Below are 22,412 nucleotides of genomic sequence, written 5' to 3' on the forward strand. Positions count from 1 at the left end.
TTGGGACTACTCAGCGGCCACCATGGAGGCGAGAAGGCAGTGGCATGACATATTTAAAATACTGAGAGAGAAAAATTTCCAACCAAGAATACTTTATCCAGCAAAATTCTCCTTCAAATTTGAGGGAGAGCTTAAATTTTTCACAGACAAACAAATGTTGAGAGATTTTGCTAATAAAAGACCTGCTCTACTTCAGATACTAAAGAGAGCCCTACCAACAGAGAAACAAAGAAGGGAGAAAGAGATATAGAGAATTTTAACAGACATATATAGAATCTTACATCCCAAATTACCAAGACACTCATTGTTCTCTAGTGATCATGGATCTTCTCCAGAATGGACTAATATGCTGGGACTTAAAACAAGCCTCAATAAATTAAAACAAAAAAATTGGATATACTCAAAGCACATTCTCTGACCACAATGGAATACAAATAGAAGTCAGTAATTTGTGAATTGTAATGCCACTATTTACTTCCTACAGGGTCTAAAATACACAAACTCTAATGACAAATCAGTGGTTTTGAACTCAATGTAAAATACGTAAGTTTTGACAAGAACTATATAAAGGTGGGGGAATGGAGGAGTATAGGAGCATAGTTTATGTGTCCTATTGAAGTTAAGTTGGTATCAAAGAAAAACAAGATTGTTATGGATTTCAGAGTTTAATTTTAAGCACCATAGTAAACACAAAGAAATTATCAGAGAATATGACCATAGAGATGAAAAGTAGAGTATGGGTTAAGAGAAATGGGGGAAGGGGCAATGGAGAGTTAAGAAATGAGTGTAGGGTTGCTGTCTGAGGTGAAGGGAAATTTCTAGCAATGGATGGTGGGAAAGAGATAGCATTACAACATTCTAAATATGATTAATCCCACTAATGGAAGGCTAGGGAGGGGGTAGAATGGGAAGATTTAGGCTGTATATATGTTTCCACAATTGAGAAAAAAAAAAAAAAAAGGACAGTCTAAATAGATGACAATTGAATGCCAAGGATGACCCTGGATGGGATCTGAGGATGGAGGACAGGAGGCTCAAAGGGACACAGTTGAGACATAGGGGAAAAAAAAAGGAAATATAGAATGTATGCTTTGTATCAATGTTGAATCTCTAGTACTTCTTAGCTGCATTTAATGGGATTGTATAAAAGAATGTCCTTGTTCATGGGAATTGTATATGTGAATTATAGTGTTTGTTCAAGGATGGGTGCAGCTAGCTCTCATATGTTCAGAAGACAGAGCAATAGATGATGGATGATAGATAGGGAGGGAGGGAGGGAGGGAAAGAAATACTGGTGTGATAGCATGTTAAAGTTGGTGGATTGGGGTATCAGGGGAGGGGGGTCAGGGTATGCTGGAGTTCTGTGTATGGGGTTTGTATTGTTTTTGCAACTGTTCCTATAACTTTGAATTTATTTCAAAATAAAATAAAATTAAAAAAAAAAAAAGGTAGCCTTCCAGGTAACAGAGCAGCGTAGAGAAGGTTGAAGAGTGAATCTGGAATACACAGCAAAACTGCCTAGGGAGAAGAGGGGAATATATTTATATAGAGAGAGATTATTTGGGAGAATATGGACTACTAGGCAAAGAAGTATAGCTTGACATCAAGAAATAGGGAGCTTTGGGGATTCTTGAGTAAGGATGATATGACAAAATTACCATTTTAGGAAGACTAAACTCTCAATAGTGTACAAGATGGAGAAAAGTTGTACCCAAAGGGAACTGGCTGGTAGGCATGACCCAGATATGAAGTTTGGAAAGCAAAAGTGGAGAGGGCAGTACATGACACAATGATGGACAAAATTCACCAAGACTTGTCAACTGATCCCAACGCGGTTGAAAGAAAGAAAGGATCCAAAATTTCAGCACAATTTTAAGTTTGTGGGATGAAGAGAATTGTGATTAGAACAGGGCAATTGGGAAGGAACTTTAAGAAGTCCAGATGAAAACATCCTGGATACAGGTGAAAAGTTTCCAGGCCACTACCTTAGCGGATAATTTCCTCAGCTGATAATTTCCTCTTATATCAAGAGAGAGCCTTACCTCAAGAGAAGGATTCAGTTACTTTACCTGTGGTTATAACCCTAGTGAGGGAAAAGTTTTTTCTTTCCATTGAAGAGTTACCATATGAATAAAAGACAATTAAGTTGCAAAAAATTTTTTTACTGAGGTGGAAGGCCCCTGTATTTTTGTTGGATTTACCTCCCATCCTCTGACATGCAAAAACCTTACCAACAAATCCAGAGAAGTTGCTAATTCTTGCTCACTAGGTCCAATCAACATGATATCATCAATATAATGGACCAGTGTGATGTCTTGTGGGAGGGAGAAACAATCAAGATCCCTGAGGACAATATTATGACACAGGGTCGGAGAGTTGATATACCCCTGAGGTAGCAGTGAATGTAAACTGTCGGCCTTGCCAGCTGAATGCAAACTGTTTCTGTTGAGAAAAAAGCATTTTCCAGGTCAATAGCTGCATACCAGGTACCAGGGGATGTGTTGATTTGCTCAAAAAATGATACCACATCTGGAACAGCAGCTGCAATTGGAGTCACCACCTGGTTCAGCTAATGATAATCCACTCTCATCCTTCAAGACCCATCTGTTTTCTGCACAGGCCAAACAGGAGAGTTGGATGGGGATGTTCTGGGAACCACACATCCTTCAAGTCCTTAACAGTGGCATTAATCTCTTCAGTCCCTCCAGGAATCTGGTATTGCTTCTGGTTTACTATTTTGCTAGGCAGGGGCAGTTCTAGTGGCTTCCACTTGGTCTTTCCTACCATAATAGCCCTCACTCCATGAGTCAGGGAACCAATGTGAGGATTCTGCCAGTTGCTAAGTATGTCTGTTCCAATTATGCGTTCCAGAACTGGGGAAATAACCACAGAATGGGCCCAGGGACCCACTGAGATGAACCAGAGCTAAAACTCCATCGATTACCTGACCACCACAAGCCCCAACTCTGACTGGTGGACCAGAGTGACTTTTGGGTCTCCTGGAGTTAATGTCACTTCTGAACCAGTATCTAATAATCCCCAAAATATCTGATCATTCCCTTTTCTCCAATGTAGTTACCCTGGTAAAAGGCCGTAGGTCCCTCTAGAGAAGGCTGGGAGGAAGATCAACAGCATAAATTTTTGGCAGTGTAACAAGGTCCTTCCCCAAGGGTACCCAGCCTTCCCTTCATTCAAGGGGCTCTGGATCTGTGAACTGTCTCATGTATGGGAATTGATTAAGGGGCCATGACTCTGTTTTTGTAATTCAAGGTACACTTTTGTTCATGACCTAGAATTCTTCTGCTTATACAGCTCAAACAAGAATTTAGTAGACTGCCCATCTGTTTTACTTCTAGGTACTCCATAATCTACTAGCCAATGCCATAAGACTCTGCGAGTCAGATTATTTTGACTGCTGCTTTGAGCCTGTTTTCCATTATGGTAGCCACACCCACCTTGTCTTTGGTGATGAACTGCTGCCACATGGCTTCTGCCTACTCAGAATCCAGTTATCCCTATTGTGTTTAAGGATTCTAGCTCAGTGATTCCCACAGTAATATGTGACCTATAAAGAAGGGTGACTACAGAGCTCTTCAGGGATGATGGAGCTAGTCTCACAAATTTATTGCTCACAGTACTGGTAAAAGGTGTGTCCTCTGGACATTCCAGGGGTGAGTGAGCAGGTATTCCATGATAAATCCACTCTAACATTCCAGTCTCTCTAAGCCTTTGAATCCCTTCCTCTACATTATACCAGGGCAGTTTTGGCATTTCAACCTTGGGTACATTGATCCATGTTTCAGCCAACCACCCAAACTGTTAACGCCTTTTCTAATCCCTCAAGCTACAACATTGAATGCCAAATCTCTGCTTAGTGGGCACATATCAATAAATTCAGCCTGATCCAACTTTATAGTCCTTCCACCATTATCCCACACCCTTAATATCCATTCCCACACATATTCCTCTGATTTCTGTCTCTATAAATTAGAAAACTCATGCAGTTCTTTTGAAGTATAGTATAATTCCTCATGGGTCACACTTCATACCTCACCCTTTGGGGCCTGTTGGGACTTTAGTCTAGTCATAGGTCTTGAAGCAAAGACTGGTGGTGGGGGTGGGTCATGAAAAGAATTAGAAGTAACCCTCAAGCCATTTACCTCAGGACATTCTGTTGTAGTTTCATCTCGTGAAACAGGATTAATCTCTCCAGACAGCGAAGTGAAGGCTGCTTCCTCAGGGGAGGTGATTATAAGTTTAGCAGACACTGAAGGGTTAATCTCTTTAGGTGGAGGTTAGATGGCAGGCTCCCCAGGGCAGACTGGAGATGGGGAGGGGCTGTTTCCTCAGGGCAGAATATTACAGGTATATCTAGCAGAGACTCAGCAGAATCCAGGGTTCCAATGTCCCCACTGCCATTATTATCAATCGATATGTCCCCATCCCAAGTTTCAGGATCCCATTCTTTTCCAATCAATGCCTTTACTTTAAAATCAGATACCCTAAGAGGTTGAGATTTTAGTTTACGTTGTAAATCTACTACTCGCACAATGAGACTTGTTTTCAGAAATCTCAAATCTGCGGCCACAGGAAATAAGATTTTCTTTCAGGGCACACATAGAAACATTTACATTTGTCATACGGCACTTAAGTTTCAAATTTGAAGGCTTTAGCTTGTCCCTTTCTCTTATAACTTTATCCAACCTATCTAAGAGCAACTAGCTAACATCATTATACCTCTTAACTCCACAAAACTCTGTGAAAGTGTCAAAAACACTGTCACCCAGAACCTTGCTTTGTATAAGAGTATGATTAGGAGAATCAAATGGTGATATTTTGTGTATCTCTATTGCCAACTCATGCCATGGACTGTCAGTACCATCTTGATTATTGAAAATGGAGTCACTAGTGCCTTTAAATCTAATCAAAGTAGAAACCCAATTGTTAAGGCCTATTTTAAGATTCTGTTTCTCAAGAACCACTCCTGGTACCAGGCTGTATTAGGGTTCTCTAGGGAAAAAGAACCAACAAGAGATATCTGTAAATATAAGATTTTCTAAAAGCATATCACACATCTGTGGAGATGCATAAGTCCAAATTCCATAGGACAGGATGCACGAGTCCAAATTCCATACGGCAGGCAGCAAACTGGCAACTCTGATGTAGGTGTTCAATGAACTCCTCAGGAAATGCTTTGCTGGCTAGCAGAAGAAGAAGTGAAGGTCCTCTCTCTCCCTTAGAAGTCTTAAACTGATTGGATTAAATCTAGGTGATTGAATTCTCTAATTGCAGAAGACACGCCCTTTGTTGATGTAATCAGTCACAGGTGCAGTCAACTGACTGATGGTGCTGATTATTAACCAGCCACAAATGTCCTTGCAGTAAAATTTAGGCCAGTGCTTGCTTGACCAGACACTGGACATGATCACCTTGCCAAGTTAACACATGAACCTAACCATCACACCATAAAAGCAGTAACCAAAAGAGAGCTGGGGTAGCTATATTTTACCTGATATTAGTATAGCTAATATGAGGTAAAATAGATTTTAAGTCAAAAACAGTCACAAGGGGCAAAGATGATTATTATATACTGAAAGAGGGGACAATTCAACAGGAAGATGTAACAATTATAAATATATATGCACCTAACAGCACATATATTTATATGCTGTTTATATTATATGCTCCAAAATATATGAAGCAAATACTGACAGATTTGAAGGAAGAAATTGATGGTTCTTTATTAATAGTAGGAGAATTTAATACACCATTCTAAACAATGGATAGAATGTCTAGTCAGAAGATCAATAAGGAAGTACAAGACTTGAATGATACTATAAACCAAATAGACCTAACAGACATATATAGAACACTTCACCCAACAAAAACAATACACATTCTTCTCAAATAAACATGGATTATTTTTGAGGATAGCTTATAATTGGGTCACAAAACCTTTCAATAAATTCAAGAATATTGAAATCATACAATGTATACTATCCTACCACAATGGAATGAAGCTAGAAATCAATAACAGAGGGAAAAATGGAAAATTCACAAACATGTGGAAATTAAACAACATACTCTTAAACAAGCAATGGGTTAAAAAGGAAATCAAAAGCAAAATCAGTAAATATCTTGAGGAAAATGAAAATGAAAATACAACATACCAAAACTTATGGGGTATAGTGATGGAAGTGCTAACAGGGAAATTTATAGCTCTAAATGCTAACATTAAAGAAGGACTTCAAATCAAAGAGCTAACCTCAAAACTGGAAGAACTAGAAAGAGAAGAGTAAACTAAACCCGTGTGAATAGAAGGAAGGAAATAACAAAGATTAGAACAAAGATAAATGAAATAGAAAAAAAAATAGAATCAAGAAAACCAAAAGTTAGTTCTTTGAAAGGATCAATAACATTGACAAACCATTAGCTAGACTGACAAAGAGAAAAAGCAAAGAGGATACAAATAACTAAAATCAGAAATTAAGAGGGAGATATTACCAATGATCTCAGTGAAATATAATGGACTATCAGAAGATACTATGAACAACTGTACACCACTAAATTAGATAACCTAGATAAAATAGACAATTACCAGAAACACACAAACACTGACTCAAGAAGAAATAGAAGATCTCAACCAACCAATAACTACTAAAGAGACTGAAACAGTAATCAAAAGCCTCCTAACAGTAAAGGTTCCTGTATTGTAAGCTCTTACAGCAATGGTTATCTCTAAACTCTGATATGCTGAGCTCTTTGTGTATAACCTGGTCAGTCCCTAGAACTTTGAGTATCTGTGTGACACCTGAGACTGAGCTAGAGTTCGGCAGCTACGAATGTCAGTATTTCATACAGCAAACTGTTAAAAAAGCTGAAAAAGAGTTCAGACTTCAATTAGAGATATGAATGAAGTGGATCTGGTTAGGACTAAGGCAAATCAGACTAAAGGGTAAGGATGATATTGACTGTGCTTTAAAACTTCAACTTCTGTGTGATATCAAAGGAAGAGATGTTTATTTGGTGCAAAATCTTAATTTTCTGTAGCACACTGAATAATTTAACTTGTACAGTCTGTTTATTCAAACACCATAATTACATGGAACTTTGAACAGGGAGTGAGATCTGATTGGTTTGTACAGGTTAGTGTGAAACCCCGATACATCCCAAAGTAATTTGGGCAGAGAATAAAAATGTGTTTGCAAAGCCCCCCTGAGGGACTGGGGGAAAATGTGGAAATATTAAATTTTCCCCACCTGGGGAATTACTGATATTTCACACGCACTGGGGACAACCTATTTAGAAGGCCGAGCCCTCGAACTTGGGGCTTGCCCTTATGAAGCTTGTTACTGCACAGGAGAGGCTAAGCCTACTTATAATTGTGCCTAAGAGTCTCCCCCAGAGAACCTCTTTTGTTGCTCAGATGTGACATCTCTCTCTCTCTAAGCCCACTTGGAAGGTAAACTCACTGCCCTCCCCTCTGCGTGGAATGTGACTCCCAGGGGTGTAAATCTTCCTGGCAACATGAGACATGACTCCCAGGGATGAGCCTGGACCCAGCATCAAGGGACTGAGAAAGTCTTCTTGACCAAAAGGGGGAAGAGAAATGAAACAAAACAAAGTTTCAGTGGCTGAGAGATTTGAAATGGGGTTGAGAGGTCATTTTGGAGGTTATTCTTACGCACTATATAGATATCCCTTTGTGGTTTTTAGTGCACTGGATTAGTTAGAAGGAAACAGCTGAAACTGTTGAACTGCAACGCAGTAGCCTTAATTCTTGAAGATGAATGTATAACAATATAGTTTATACAATGTGACTGTGTGATCGTAAAAACCTTGTGGCTCATTTTCCCTTTATCTAGTATATGGACAGATGAGTAGAAAAATGGGAGCAAAAATTAAATGAGTAATAGGGGGGATCAGGGAGATGGGATGTTTTGGGAGTTCTTTACTTGTATATTTATTCTTTTTTTTTTTTTGGAGTAATGAAAATGTTCAAAAATTGATTTTGGTGATGAATGCACAAATATATGATGGTGCTATGAACAACTGATTGTACACTGTGGATGATTATAGGGTATGTGAATATATCTCAATAAAACTGAATTGGAAAAATAAACAAACAAACAACAAACAAAAAACAAAACAAAAAAAACCTCCCAACAAAGAAAAGCCCAGGATCAGATAGTTACACAGAAGAATTGTACCAAACATTCCAAGAAGACTTACTCTAATTCTGCTCACACTCTTCCAAAAACTTGAAGAGGAGGAACACTCTAATTCATTCTATGAGCCCAACATCACTCTCATCCCAAAGCCAGATAAAGATATCACAAGAAAATAAAATTACAGATGCATATCTCTTATGAATATAGACACAAAATTCCTCAACAAACTACTAGCAAACCATATAACAACAGCACATTAAAAGAATTATACACCATGATCAGTGGGATTTATCCCTGGGAGGCAAGCATGGTAGTTCAAAATAAGAAAATCAATGAATGTAATATACCACAATAACAGAATGAAGGGAAAAAATCACATGATCATCTCAATTGATGCAGAAAAGGCATCTGACAAAATCCAGTACTCCTTTTGATAAAACACCTAGTTTTGAGAACACTAGGAATAGAAGGAAACTTCCTCAACATGATAAAGGGCATATATGAAAAGCCCACAGCTAACATCCTACTTAATGGGGAAAGACTGAAAGCTTTCCCTCTAAGATCAGAAACAAGACAAGAATGCCACTGAATCACCACTGTTATTCAACATTGTACTGGAAGTTCTAGAGCTAGAGCAAGTAGTCAGGATAAAGAAATATAATGTATCAAAATTGGAAAGGCAGAAGTGAAACTTTCCCTATTTGCAGATGATATTATTCCATAGATAGAAAATCCTGAAAAAATGCACAACAAATCTCCTAGAGCTAATAAATGGCTCTAAGCAAAGAGGCAAGGTACAAGATCAACACCCCCAAATCAGTGTTTCTATACACAAGCAATAAACAATCAGAAGAAGAAATAAAAAAATTCCATTCACAACAGCAACTAAAAGAATCAAATATCTAGGAATAAATCTAACCAAGGATGTAAAGGACTTATACACAGAAAACTACAACACATTGCTAAAGGAAATCAAAGAAGACTTAAATAAATGGAAGGACATTCCATGTTTATAAATTAGAAGACTAAATATTGTTAAGATGTCAATCCTACCCAAAGCAATTTATAGATTCAGTGTATTCCCAATCAAAATGGAATATAGGCTGTAAACTTCATATATCAATATTAAATATTTGAGCTTGATAACTTTACTTGATGTGGTTACACAAGCGAATATCCTTGTTCTTAGGAAAAGTACATGGAAACATTAAATGTCCAAGGAGCATTATGTATACAACCCACTCTCAAACATTTAGAAAATAGACAGAAGATGAATAGTAGATAGATAGATAGATGGATGGATGATAGATAATGGAATGGATGGATAGATGGATAGACAGAAATAGAAAGAATGATACAGCAAATATGGCAAAAGGTGAAAAACTGGTGGATCTGGATATCTGGATGAGGGGTATGTTGGAGTTCTATGTATGGATTTTGTATTATTTTTGCAACTGTCCTGTAAGATTGAAATTATTTCAAAATAAAAAGTTTATGGTATTAAAAAAACACTTAAGAGACCATATAGGGTTAAAAATAGAGGGATAAGTAGATCTTTTGGATTGCAGAAGCTAAGGTTACAATATTCTAAATTAGTCTACATACATTTCTTCAGGGTTACATTTACAGCCTACCAGTAATTTTCAGAGGCATACCCGCTGCATTCCCAAGTGAGCAAGGTTTATTTTTGACACAGCCCCTCCTAACTCTCTTCTATCTCCGACCTCTAGACATTCAGCACCTTCATACTGAACTCTGGTTTTCTGAAACCCTTTTGGTCCTCTCTGCTATCTCTTTCCTTCTTCCAGGCCCACAATCAAGTCTTTTTCCTAGATTGTGCAAGTAGGGAGCTGGCCTGGCTATCTGATTAAAGTTATCAGATAGAAATGAGTCTCAATTCTTGCTTAAATGATGTACTTTAAAAGAGGGAGTTGTTAGCCCTAGTGGGTCTCCATGCGCATTTTCTGGTAAGCACCTTTTCATCAGATTTCCAAAGGAACCCACCCCCAGACCAATTAAGAAACATTACTCTAATTGGCAAAATGTATGTGGGAAATTTTCGTGAACTGGGGTACACATGTGGGCTCTCGGTCTAGTTAGAGGAAACATACAGAAATCTCACCAGTCTCACAACCACCCGCCACTTCCCTCCTTCATTTTGCAAACAACATAACTCACAGTTTAATAAGGCATTTCTTGGGGAAAGTGAGTGGCAGAAGCACAGAAAGCAGGTGGAGAACCTAACAGATAGATCTTGCACTAAAAAAAAAGAAAAAGTAAAATAATATGTATACATATACAAACATATTAATTTTCATTTAAAAATAAACATTACAGAAAACATACAAGAACAATGCAATGATACTCTTTACCTAGATTTATCAGTTTAACATTTTGCCACATTCCCTTTGCCTGTGTATCTATCTTTGCTAAATTATTTGAGAGTAAATTGCATACATCAAAACTTTTTACCCCTAAATACTTCAGTGTATATCTGTTAATATGGATACTCTTTCATAACCATAGTACAATTATAAAATTCAGTAAGTTTAACACTGAAAAAATACTATTATCCAATATACAATCCATGTTCAAATTTCAGCGATTGCCCTGAAAATAATACTTTATAGAATTTTTTTCCCAAACCAGAAGCACGTCTTTAATGGCATGTCTCTTTAATCCCGTAAACCTAGAGCAGTTCTTCAGCCTTTGTCTTTCACGACACATTTTTAGAGTTCAGACCACTTGTTTGGTAGAATATTTCTCAATTTACATTTTTCTGATTATTTGTGTTTAGATTCAGATTATGCATTTTGAGCAGGGATATTTCAAAAGAGATATTGGATCTTCATACAAGAGGCACATCATGTCATTTTATCCCATAATTGGTGACCCTAGCTTTGATCATTTGATTTGGCTGGTGTCTGTCAGATTTTTCCACTGTAAAGCTACCATTTTACCCCTTTGTAGTGAAAGGGAAATCCAAAGATACTTTGAGATGGGTAAAAATTCTGTTCTCCAGCAAACTCTCACCCAATGGTTTTAGTATCTATTGATAATTCTTGTTTAAATTATCATTACTATAATGGTTGCAAAATAGTGAATTTCTATTTCATCATTCCTTCTACATGTATCAGTTGGCATTCCACTGTAAAGAGCTTTTGCTTTTCTACCATTTACTTATTTAAATTTTCAAGAACAACTATGAACTGAAGATTATTTTAAAATTCAATGTGTTATAATCCATTCCTATCATTATTCAATCACAAATTGTCCCAGATTTGGCGACTGGGGGTAACTTCAAGTTTGCTCCTGTTTCCTTTTGACATGTCCTCATCATTCTTTGAAAATCTCTTTGCCTTCCAGCAGAAAATCTTTCAAAGGCCTTTTATACTTTCCCTATCTCTGCCCTGGAATCAGCCATTTCTCCAAGGAGTCTGATTCCTTTTAGCGGACAACAGTCTATAGAAACAAAGATCTGGAGGTACTTAATATTTCAAATTATTCAAATACTGCTGTTCCTGTTATCTAGGGGCACCATGTGAAAGACTGGTGTGGCGATTTGTAATTCTAACTCTATCATTACCTGCATGACCTTGACAACTATCTTCATTTCTTTGGGCCTGTTTCCTCATCTGAAAAGAAATTGGATAGATATTTCTGACCCTTTCCCGGGTCACTTACATATTTGGGAATCTTATGAAAGCTACGGTCCCTTCTTCCCAGAAACATGCTCAAATAAGCAAGACCGCATATTTCTCAGGGAACTCAAGTCCCAAAGCCCATTTAGGTCCCAACCCACTGGAATAAACGATCTCTAAGGTCTTTTCAGCTCTGACATTCTGATCCACCGTACTGTCAGAATGATTCCTCTGAGACATCAAAATGTGGAGAGATTTATATAGAAACAAGATGAGAAAAGGATACAAAGAAAGAGGACTATGAGCAATGCATTGCTCAGGCACAGTTCTTTGCCCGTGCTAAAATTAGGGCGCACTGTACTCATAGGTGAGAGGTTTTGGCGGGAAGGTCCTCGGGTAGGCGGAGAATGTCGGGGGTTGGTGGTAGCGGGCGGTGAGGAGACCGCAGGCCCGAACCACATCGCTGCACCCCTCGGCACTGCCCGCCAGGGCTCGCTCTTGCCCTTCGGCTGAGAGGCCGAGGAATGGGGCGGGCCGGGCGGCGACCCCGCCCCTGGCAGCAGTCAAGGCGGCGGGGAGAGGGGAGAGAGCCCGAGCCCGGAAGGGACGTGCCGGGCAAGCCCGGCGCCCCTTCACCAGCCCTCCTCCTTCCCCTCCCGCCGCCGACGTCGGCGGTGCTCCGGTCGCCATGGTGACCAATCGAGGCCCGGTCCCGCCCCCGCCCCCCTGCCCCGGCCCCCTGACGTCGGTGCACGTCAGCGGCGGCGCGCGCCTGGCTGGGCTCTGCGGAGCGGGAGGGAAGGAGCTAAGGAGCGAGCTGAGCGGCTGTCGCCCAGCCGAGCCCCGCCGCCCGCCGGTCTTCCCGCCTGCCCGTCCGCGCTCCAGTCCGCTGAGTCTAGCAGCGAGGCCCAGCATGGTCATGGCGGATGGCCCGAGGCACTTGCAGCGCGGGCCGGTCCGGGTGGGGTTCTACGACATCGAGGGCACGCTGGGCAAGGGCAACTTCGCCGTGGTGAAGCTGGGGCGGCACCGGATCACCAAGACGGAGGTGCGGCCCGGGGGGCTGCGGGGGTTCCGAGGCGCGGGTTTGGGAGAAGAGCTGTTTACTGAAAGGGGCGGCTGCAGTGGTGAGAACTGGGGAGAGACTCCTCGAGAGCTTGGGGCACTAGCTGAAGCGAGCGGGCCTGGAACTAGGAGGACCCGGGAGGTGCAAGGGGTCGGTGAGCACTGAAATGTTCGGGGCCCGGTCACCCTGAGCCGAGCGTCGTCCAACTGGAAGCCCGACCACCCGAGGCTTTGCTTTCCCCCACGCCACCCCTGGTGGCCACACGAAATTTCGCCCATACCTCTCCAGCCGGGCGGTGACCTGGTCTGTGGCCTCTGCTCCGGAGCCCAAGTTCCGCGTCTTCCCTGCTTTCGGCTAGGGGTGGAGTGGGAGGGGAAGTCTCGGTGCTCGTGGGCTGCGCGGTGAGAGACGTCGCCAGCCCCGAGGAGGGGACCGTTTGCGCTTCGGTTCCGCGCTCCCGGCATCTCTCCCCTGCCCAGCGAGGAAGGGGGCCCCTGGTCGGGAATGCCCGATGGCCACTACCCATCTTCTCTCTCTCCTTTTGCCCGACTCTGATTTGATGTGGGGGGCTAGCTTGATCTCGTGCCTGAGGCATTTCCGTCTAATGCTCCAGACAATAGAACTGGTTGAAATGGTCATCTCGAGCTTTGCACAGTTGGTGGGTTGGTCTTTCTTATCTAAGCCTGTCCTTTACCAGGTGTGCTAATGGCCATGAAAACACATTCCTTAAGCCACATCAGAGCTGCTTTTTACTCTTAACCCCACCCCCCAGCTGCTTCCTGAGGGTGAATCCAGCGCACACGCGCGCATGCACACACATGCACACACATACACACACACCCACTGCACATTCTGATCCACCGCACATATTTTCTCACCAGTCTCTGTTCTTACCTAAACCGCCCCCCTTCCTTCCACTGCCTCAAGCTGCTCTCTTCAGGGTCTCTATTTTAAGACGTGCAAATTAAATACCTCAGAAAAAACGGTAGAAACAAAGGCGTTCTTTGGAATAAAATCTTGTTTTGACTAGTCTACTGTGCTTTATTGTAGTCGCTACTGGAGTTTCATCCTTTTCCCTGTTCGGTTTTACCTTATTAGTACAAAGGCGCTAGAGTTTGAATGTGGAATAAAGTTAATACATGTTCGTTGTCCAGAAGACTTTTTTTTTTCCAGAATGCTTTATGTAGGGCAAAGGGTGTTTGAAAACAAGTAATTTTTGGAGCGATTGTTCTTAGAAGTTTTGCTAGTGTGAAGGAGTTTATTTCCAAAAAAAAGGGGGATGTATTATCAACTTCATTTTTTGTCCTCCTTTACTGATCCTGAAGCATCCCAAATCGGACTTATTTTTTAGCATTGGGACCAAAGTCACAAATTTTCCTCGCAGTAAATTTATCGGTGTTAGCAATCTAGATTAGCTTTGTAATAACTATAATTCACTATATTGATTACTACATCTGCGTAGTTCAATCTGATGTCAGCATGCTTTAAAATGAAAAAAAAAAAATTGTTCTATTCGTCCAAAGAACCATGGCCTAATTCCTTGCTATTTCCCCTTAAATTATATAAAAGAAGGTATTGAAATGTGTATTTTTATATGAGTCCTTGCTTTATGAATATCAAAAAATCACACAAATTGCATTAGGTTCTATAGAACTTCTCAACTGTAGTAAATGGTTGAATTCTAAGCCCATCCCTTCATAGTATTTTTTTTCTCATCAGCTCCTATCAGTATTAGTAACAAGATTTAATTAGCTCACTTGTTGTTGATCAGGTCAAATTTAGGTAATACCAATACAGGAACTATTTGAGTGGAGCTGATAGTGACTGACACTGGAGGTTGGCAATACAAAAGGTGTCCATTTTAAACTGACATATCTTATTATAGAGCTAGGGGGCACTGTAGAGTAGCATCTTGGCTATCCGATATAGTGAGATTAATGCATTTGTAATTCAAGGCACAGTTCATGAAAGAGCACTCAGATCTTAAAGAGATTTAGTGATAAAGTGATTTAAAAGCTAAATTTCTAGTAAAAAGAGCCCATCTCTCTTGTGCTTTTCTGAAAAAGCTGCCATAATATGTTTAAAAAAATGCTGTGAATTTAAGTTGAATGAGTGTGTTCGTGGTAATTTAGTGTGATTGGAGACTTAAGTTTGAGAGGACTGAGGGAAATGGCAAGGTAATGACTGATCAGAAACTTTCCTGTAGATCACACGTTTTATAAAAGTTGCTCTGTGAACTTTTATAGGTAATTTGCATTAAGAATTGTTAGCAACGTCAGATATATTCGTTTCTTAATCTATGCCATTTGTTGTTAATGAGTTTTTTAAAGCTGTATTTACTGTCTTCATTCACTGGACAAATAGTTGTATGCCTTTGATGAATACAGCAACTACCTCAAATGCCATAAATAAGATGGGAGTGGAAACTTTAAAGTTTTATTTTAAATTTATTTTAGGTTCTCATTGCTGAACATATGATAGTAAGTATAGTGAGAGCAGTTAATATTGTATGTATTAGCAAAATACCATAATTATATTTGTTGTTTATAAAAGTTTTAATGTGGTATGTTTTAACATTGATAGGTTTTTATGTTTTAAAACTCAGAGGCCTTTCTTCCCAAGTTTGAAACTAGGACAAATTTTAAGGCTTAGTTTAAACGTCCATGTGATGAACAATTGGACCATTTTGTTCTTAATTGGCTCTTCTTTGTCTCCTGTTCTTTATACCTCTTCCCTCTTCCCCACAAAATGATGCATTTTCTGCAGACCTTGGGAGATCTAAGACTTTGTGCCTTTTAGGAAAAAAAAAATTAGTAGGCATAAGAAAGCTTTATTTTTGGTCTAATCTATCAAACAGTTTAACAATGTCTAAGAAATATACTTACTCATCTGAAGTGGTATTTTTATGTCAGAACTCTATGTAAATTTTGCACACAAAAGGAAAGGCAGGTGGTGGCAGAATCCAGCTTCCTAATAATAATACTTCATAAAAGCTTTGTAGTATTGGTTTGTGGTTTATGAATTAGAGAAACTGATTTTATAAAATTAGCATAATGGGAAAAGAATAATAGCTTTAAGCTGTTAAGTTATTTTGGGCAGTAGTGTTGCTAGTTTGCTATTCTATGAGTGTCCTTGAGTAGTGTTTTATTTTATTAACACTATACTAGGGAAGAACTTTTTCCTTCTAGCTGTATTGCTACTCTGGGGGAGGAGTTGTTCATTTCATTTTTTGTTTTTGGTCTCTGAAGTAGAATTCCAGAAAAGCCTCTTGTACTCTTAATTTTTTATTTTGTTTTCTGATTATTAAAGAAATGTAGTCTTATTGTAGAAAATTTCTTAGAAGGAAAAGTAAAGTACACAAAAAATTTCAACCATAATCCTTCCATCAATGGAAATAAACCAAACCATTCTGAACAGTATGGCGTATTTCCCTCTTGTCTTTTTAAAAAAAACATTTTTTTCTGTAGATGAGATCACCTATATGCCTTTTTCCCACTTACCATTATAGCCCAACTATTTTGCTTGTTATATATAACTTTATAAAATATTTTTAATAGCTTCATAGTGTTTTCTTTGTGGATTGATCCTATTTTACTTAGTGATTCTAATATTATTGAACATTAAATAGTTTCCAATTTTCACATAAAGTAAATAATGTTGCATTGAACATTTTTGTGTATAAACTGCATTTTGAAATTTCTTAGGGAGGAAGGGTTGGTGGTAAATTCCTAGAAGGGAAATTACTGAGTGAGGTTAGAAGGTATTGTTTTTACATTAAAGGGTTATGTATTTTTTTTAAATTTATTTTCTTCTTTATTTTTTTATTAAGATTTATTCACACACCATACATTTGTCCAAAGTATACAATCAATTGATCATATTACCATCATATAGTTGTTCATTCATCACCCCGATCTATTTTTTGAACATTTTCCTTGTACCAGAAAAAGTGAAAATAAGAATAAAAAAAAAGAACAAAAAAACAACACCCAAATCATGCCCCTCCTCCCGCCCTATTTTTCCTTTAGTTTTTTTGCCCCCATTTTTCTACTCATCTGTCCATACACTGGATAAAGGGGAGCGTGATCCACAAGGTTTTCACAATCACATTGTCACCCCTTGTAAGATACGTTGTTATATAATCATCTTCAAGATTCAAGGCTGCTGGGTTCTAGTTTGATAGTTTCAGGTATTTACTGCTAGCTAGTCCTATTCACTAAAACCTAAAAAGAATCATCTATATAGTGTGTAAGAGTGCCCACCACGTAACCTCTTGACTCCATTTGGAATCTCTCAGCCACTAAAACTTTATTTCATTTCATTTCACATCCCTCTTTCGGTCAAGAATATGTTCTCCATCCCACGATACCGGGTCCAGATTCCTCTCTGGAAGTCCTATTCCACGTTGCCAGGGAGATTTACACTCCTGGGTGTCAGATCCCACGTAGAGGGGAGGGCAGTGATTTCACCTGCCAAACTGGCTTAGCTAGAGAGAGAGGGTCACATATGTGCAACAAAGAAGGATTCAGGGGGAGACTCTTAGGCACAATTATAAGCAGGCCTAGCCTCTCCTTTGCAGTAACAGGCTTCTTAAGGACAAGTCAAAGGGTAATGTATTTTTATTACCAAATCTAAAAAAATTAAAAAGAATAAGTAAATGAAGACACCCTAATGTCACCACCCAGAGAATAACCATTAGTAATTATTTTCAGACCTTTTCTAGAAATGACGTATTAGTGGGTTTTCCTCAACCCCATACCTCTTACACTGTTTAGCTAACAACCATGAAAATGTGTGGTTCATAGAATCTTAAAGCTGTTTCACAGAGGTTCTGAAAAATTACCTTATTAAAGTGGTATGTAGGTGTTGAGCTATTTACTTATTCTGAAGAACACCTAGAATGCAAAACTGAGAACAAAGATATTCTAAAAACTGCGTTTGTTCACTGAAAAGCTTTCTTTGTGCCCTTTGGGGTTTTTGTAGTTAGGCATAATTCTAAAATTAAATGTAAGAAACTTTAAAGCTTTCCAAAATAATTAAAGTATCAAAATTGAATTTTTCTAGCAAGGGTAGAACCAAGAGAAGGGCTTATTACATCCTGATTATGATGTTTCTTGAAGGAGAGAACTTTACATATATTTCTTATATTTGTTTAAATTTTATATTTTGCTTTAAAATTTTAAGACTCCTCTTCGTAGTCTCAGTATTAATCTTGTGCTGTGAAATATTCCAGCTTTTAAGAAGAAACTGCCATCTGCAAACAGAAGAACTTGACTTTTTACCTAATAACTTCATCACTAGTACTTATACCTAGACCTATGTATGATTTTTAATTGTGTGTAGAAATATTATACTTGTTGGAATTTATATGCTTTGTTGGAAATTGTTGTCAAGTCTCTTGACACCCCAGAAAACAATATTTGGCAAATTATTCTGCTAACTATTCAAAATGATCTGTTCCATTTTTCTTTTCTTTCTTTCTTTTTTTTTGGCTGGGGAAGTATAGGGACTGCGGTGGGGAGAGAGAACTAAAATGCAAAATACGAGTTGTGAAAATTTTGATATTTTGTAGAAATTTTTAACTTTAACAGAGTTTAATATGTTGTGATATTAAAATCCACTGGGAAATTCTAACTTGGCATCAGGCAATTAAGAAAACATTTATTTGGAAATAACTGAAACTGGCGTATCTTCTTGGATTCACATGATGACATCTGATTTGTGGCCCACTGCTAATTGCAGATTCTTTTCCTTGGAGCCAAATGGATTCCAGAAATTCATTAAGATATGTTTCTTTCCTCTTTAGTGTACCTAGTACCTGTCCTACTTTCCATCTCTACCTTTTTGACATAAAAATTTTTAATGTGAAAGTTCCTTTATGTAGAACACTTGTGGAGAATGCATTTCCATTCTTCAAAGAGGAACAGCTCATATATCCAGTTTGAGAAATATTTGAAAAATGAAATACAATTAATTAGAAATTTAATCAGAAATTCTTCCTTTAAAAATTCTTTTAAAAATACTATGGGCAGATTGAGAGGAATCTTGAATGAATTAAACTGAAAAAAAAAAAAAACACTAAAATTTAAGTTCTTGTTTAGAATAAACATAGTATTTATGTGGTGTTTCCCCTAATTACAAAAATGGTAGACATTTTTGAAAACGCCAAGGAGAAATAAACATCCTTAATCCCACTATCCAGACCCAGAGATAGCCATTGTTAGTATTTTGGTTCATATCCTTCTAGGTATTCACTTATTTTTGTGTGTACGAAATAAATTGTTGTCATTTCTACATAGTGTTTTATAATTTGTGTTTTTTACTGACTATGTTACTAACATTTCCCGGCGTTTTCTAAAAACTGTTTAAAGTGTTGTTAATATTTTGGTTCATATCCTTCTAGGTATTCACTTATTTTTGTGTGTATGAAATAAATTCTTGTCATTTCTACATAGTGTTGTATAATTTGTGTTTTTTACTGAATATGTTACTAACATTTCCCCGTGTTTTCTAAAAACTGTTTAAAGTGTGGTTAAATAGTATTCGTGCATATGACTGTCCATACTCTATTTAATCAGTTCCCTGTTATTGAATATTTAGGTTATTTCTTTCTTTTGCTGTTTCTCTTCCTAATATAATGCTCCAGAGGGTATTTCTATTCATATATCTTTGTGACGTATCCAGTTATTTCCTCAGGGTAATTCCTTAGAGATGGAATTCTTGGTTAAGGAGTGTGTACATTATTAAGTGTTTTGACATGAGATGCCAAATTACCTTCCAGAAAAGAAATATCCTTTGATTTTCACGAGGAAGAAGGCACATTTCCCAAGAATATTATTTTTAAAAATCTTTGCCAGTTTGATAGGGGAAAAGAATAATTTTATTATTTTAATTGGAATTTCTTTGATTGCTTTGATTACACAATTTTACATGATGGTCATCTGATTTCTTTTGTGACTTCCTGGTCTTTTGGCCCATTTTTAAATTGGGTAGTCTTTTTTTATTGATTTGGCTACTTTTAAGATAGAAAATTATTTTTAATCACTTCTTTTATAGTTTTGAAAATTCTCAATGTGTTCAATTTCTATGAACACATTTTTATAAAAGCATAGTGATTTTTACCTTTCCTCCATTCTAGTTTAGTAATCTGTTCTACTCACCATTGTAAAAGTTAAATCTTAGCGAGGATTTATTTTATTATTTAAATGCTTCTATTTTAAAATTCAAATTTTAAATTGAAAAGACGGTTAACTTTATTTTTCCTGAGAAGATAGAGAACTACATGTCTGTTTTATCCCTGACTTACTGCTTTCAGAAATCCTTTCATTGTAGACCAATCACACTCATTTTTCAATAAAATGATAGAATGGTATGTTCTAATTCTGCTGGTGATTTGATGTATCAGCTTGAAAAGTGTATTTATTTTTTAATTTCAAAGATCTAATTGTATGGTAAGAATGGTGCTCCCCAGAAGGACAGTGTGTAGATAGTGTTACTTGTAAATAGCACTGAAGCAAATGTTACCTGAGACAGCAAGTTTATGTTAATCTCTTCTGATTTGTTAATAGAATGGCTCTTGTTGTGTGATTTCCTTATGAAGTCCCCAAATCCACTTTTGGATGTGTGGTTTCTTTTTTTTTTTTTTTTTAAATCATCATTTTATTGAGATATATTCACATACCACGCAGTCATACAAAACAAATTGTACTTTCGATTGTTTACAGTACCATTACATAGTTGTACATTCATCACCTAAATCAATCCCTGACACCTTCATTAGCACACACACAAAAATAACAAGAATAATAATTAGAGTGAAAAAGAGCAATTGAAGTAAAAAAGAACACTAGGTACCTTTGTCTGTTTGTTTGCTTCCCCTACTTTTCTACACATCCATCCATAAACTAGACAAAGTGGAGTTTGGTCCTTATGGCATTCCCAATCCCACTGTCACCCCTCATAAGCTACATTTTTATACAACTGTCTTCGAGATTCATGGGTTCTGGGTTGTAGTTTAATAGTTTCAGGTATCCACCACCAGCTACCCCAATTCTTTAGAACCTAAAAAAGGTTGTCTAAAGTGTGCGTAAGAGTGCCCACCAGAGTGATCTCTCGGCTCCTTTTGGAATCTCTCTGCCACTGAAGCTTATTTCATTTCCTTTCACATCCCCCTTTTGGTCAAGAAGATGTTCTCCATCCCACGATGCCGGGTCTACATTCCTCCCCGGGAGTCATATTCCACGTTGCCAGGGAGATTCACTTCCCTGGGTGTCTGATCCCACGTAGGGGGCAGGGCAGTGATTTCACCTTTCAAGTTGGCTTAGCCAGAGAGAGAGGGCCACATCTGAGCAACAAAGAGGCATTCAGGAGGAGACTCTTAGGCACGAATACAGGGAGGCCTAGCCTCTCCTTTGCAGCAACCGTCTTCCCAAGGGTAAAACTTATGGTAGAGGGCTCAACCCATCAAACCACCAGTCCCCTATGTCTGTGGTCATGTTAGCAACCATGGAGGTGGGGTAGGCGAATACCCCTGCATTCTCCACAGGCTCCTCAAGGGGGCACTACATCTTTTTTTTTTTTTCCCTTGTTTGTCTTTTTTCTTTTTTTTAACTTTCCCTTCTTTTTTCAAATCAACTGTATGAAAAAAAAAGTTAAAAAGAAAACAAACATACAATAAAAGAACATTTCAAAGAGACCATAGCAAGGGAGTAAGAAAAAGACAACTAACCTAAGATAACTGCTTAACTTCCAACATGTTCCTACTTTACCCCAAGAAAGTTACATAATATAGCAACATTTCAGTGAACTTGTTCCTACTACATCCATCAGAAATTAACAGACCATAGTCATTTCTGGGCATCCCCAGAACGTTAAATAGCTTATCTGTTCTTCTTGGATTATTGTTCCCCCTTCCTTAATTGCTCTCTACTGCTAGTTCCCCTACATTCTACATTATAAACCATTTGTTTTACATTTTTCAAAGTTCACATTAGTGGTAGCATATAATATTTCTCTTTTTGTGCCTGGCTTATTTCGCTCAGCATTATGTCTTCAAGGTTCATCCATGTTGTCATATGTTTCACCAGATCGTTCCTTCTTACTGCCGCGTAGTATTCCATCGTGTGTATATACCACATTTTATTTATCCACTCATCTGTTGAAGGACATTTGGGTTGTTTCCATCTCTTGGCAATTGTGAATAATGCTGCTATGAACATTGGCGTGCAGATATCTGTTCGTGTCACTGCTTTCCGATCTTCCGGGTATATACCGAGAAGTGCAATCGCTGGATCAAATGGTAGCTCTATATCTAGTTTTCTAAGGAACTGCCAGACTGACTTCCAGAGTGGCTGAACCATTATACAGTCCCACCAACAATGAATAAGAGTTCCAATTTCTCCACATCCCCTCCAGCATTTGTAGTTTCCTGTTTGTTTAATGGCAGCCATTCTAACCGGTGTTAGATGGTATCTCATTGTGGTCTTAATTTGCATCTCTCTAATAGCTAGTGAAGCTGAACATTTTTTCATGTGT

General features: G+C 38.3%; 1 protein-coding gene across 1 annotated transcript in view; it reads left to right on the forward strand.

The window, feature by feature from the left end:
- Positions 1-12,725: 12,725 nt before the first annotated feature.
- SIK2 (salt inducible kinase 2) overlaps positions 12,726-22,412 on the forward strand; it is a 147,323-nt gene continuing 137,636 nt past the window's right edge. Inside the window, exon 1 of the mRNA XM_037841392.1 lies at positions 12,726-12,860. Coding sequence (XP_037697320.1) covers positions 12,726-12,860 — 135 coding nt within the window. The remainder of the gene's footprint in view (positions 12,861-22,412) is intronic.

The sequence above is a fragment of the Choloepus didactylus genome, chromosome 6, assembly GCF_015220235.1.
Source record: "Choloepus didactylus isolate mChoDid1 chromosome 6, mChoDid1.pri, whole genome shotgun sequence".
Lineage (NCBI taxonomy): Eukaryota > Metazoa > Chordata > Mammalia > Pilosa > Megalonychidae > Choloepus > Choloepus didactylus.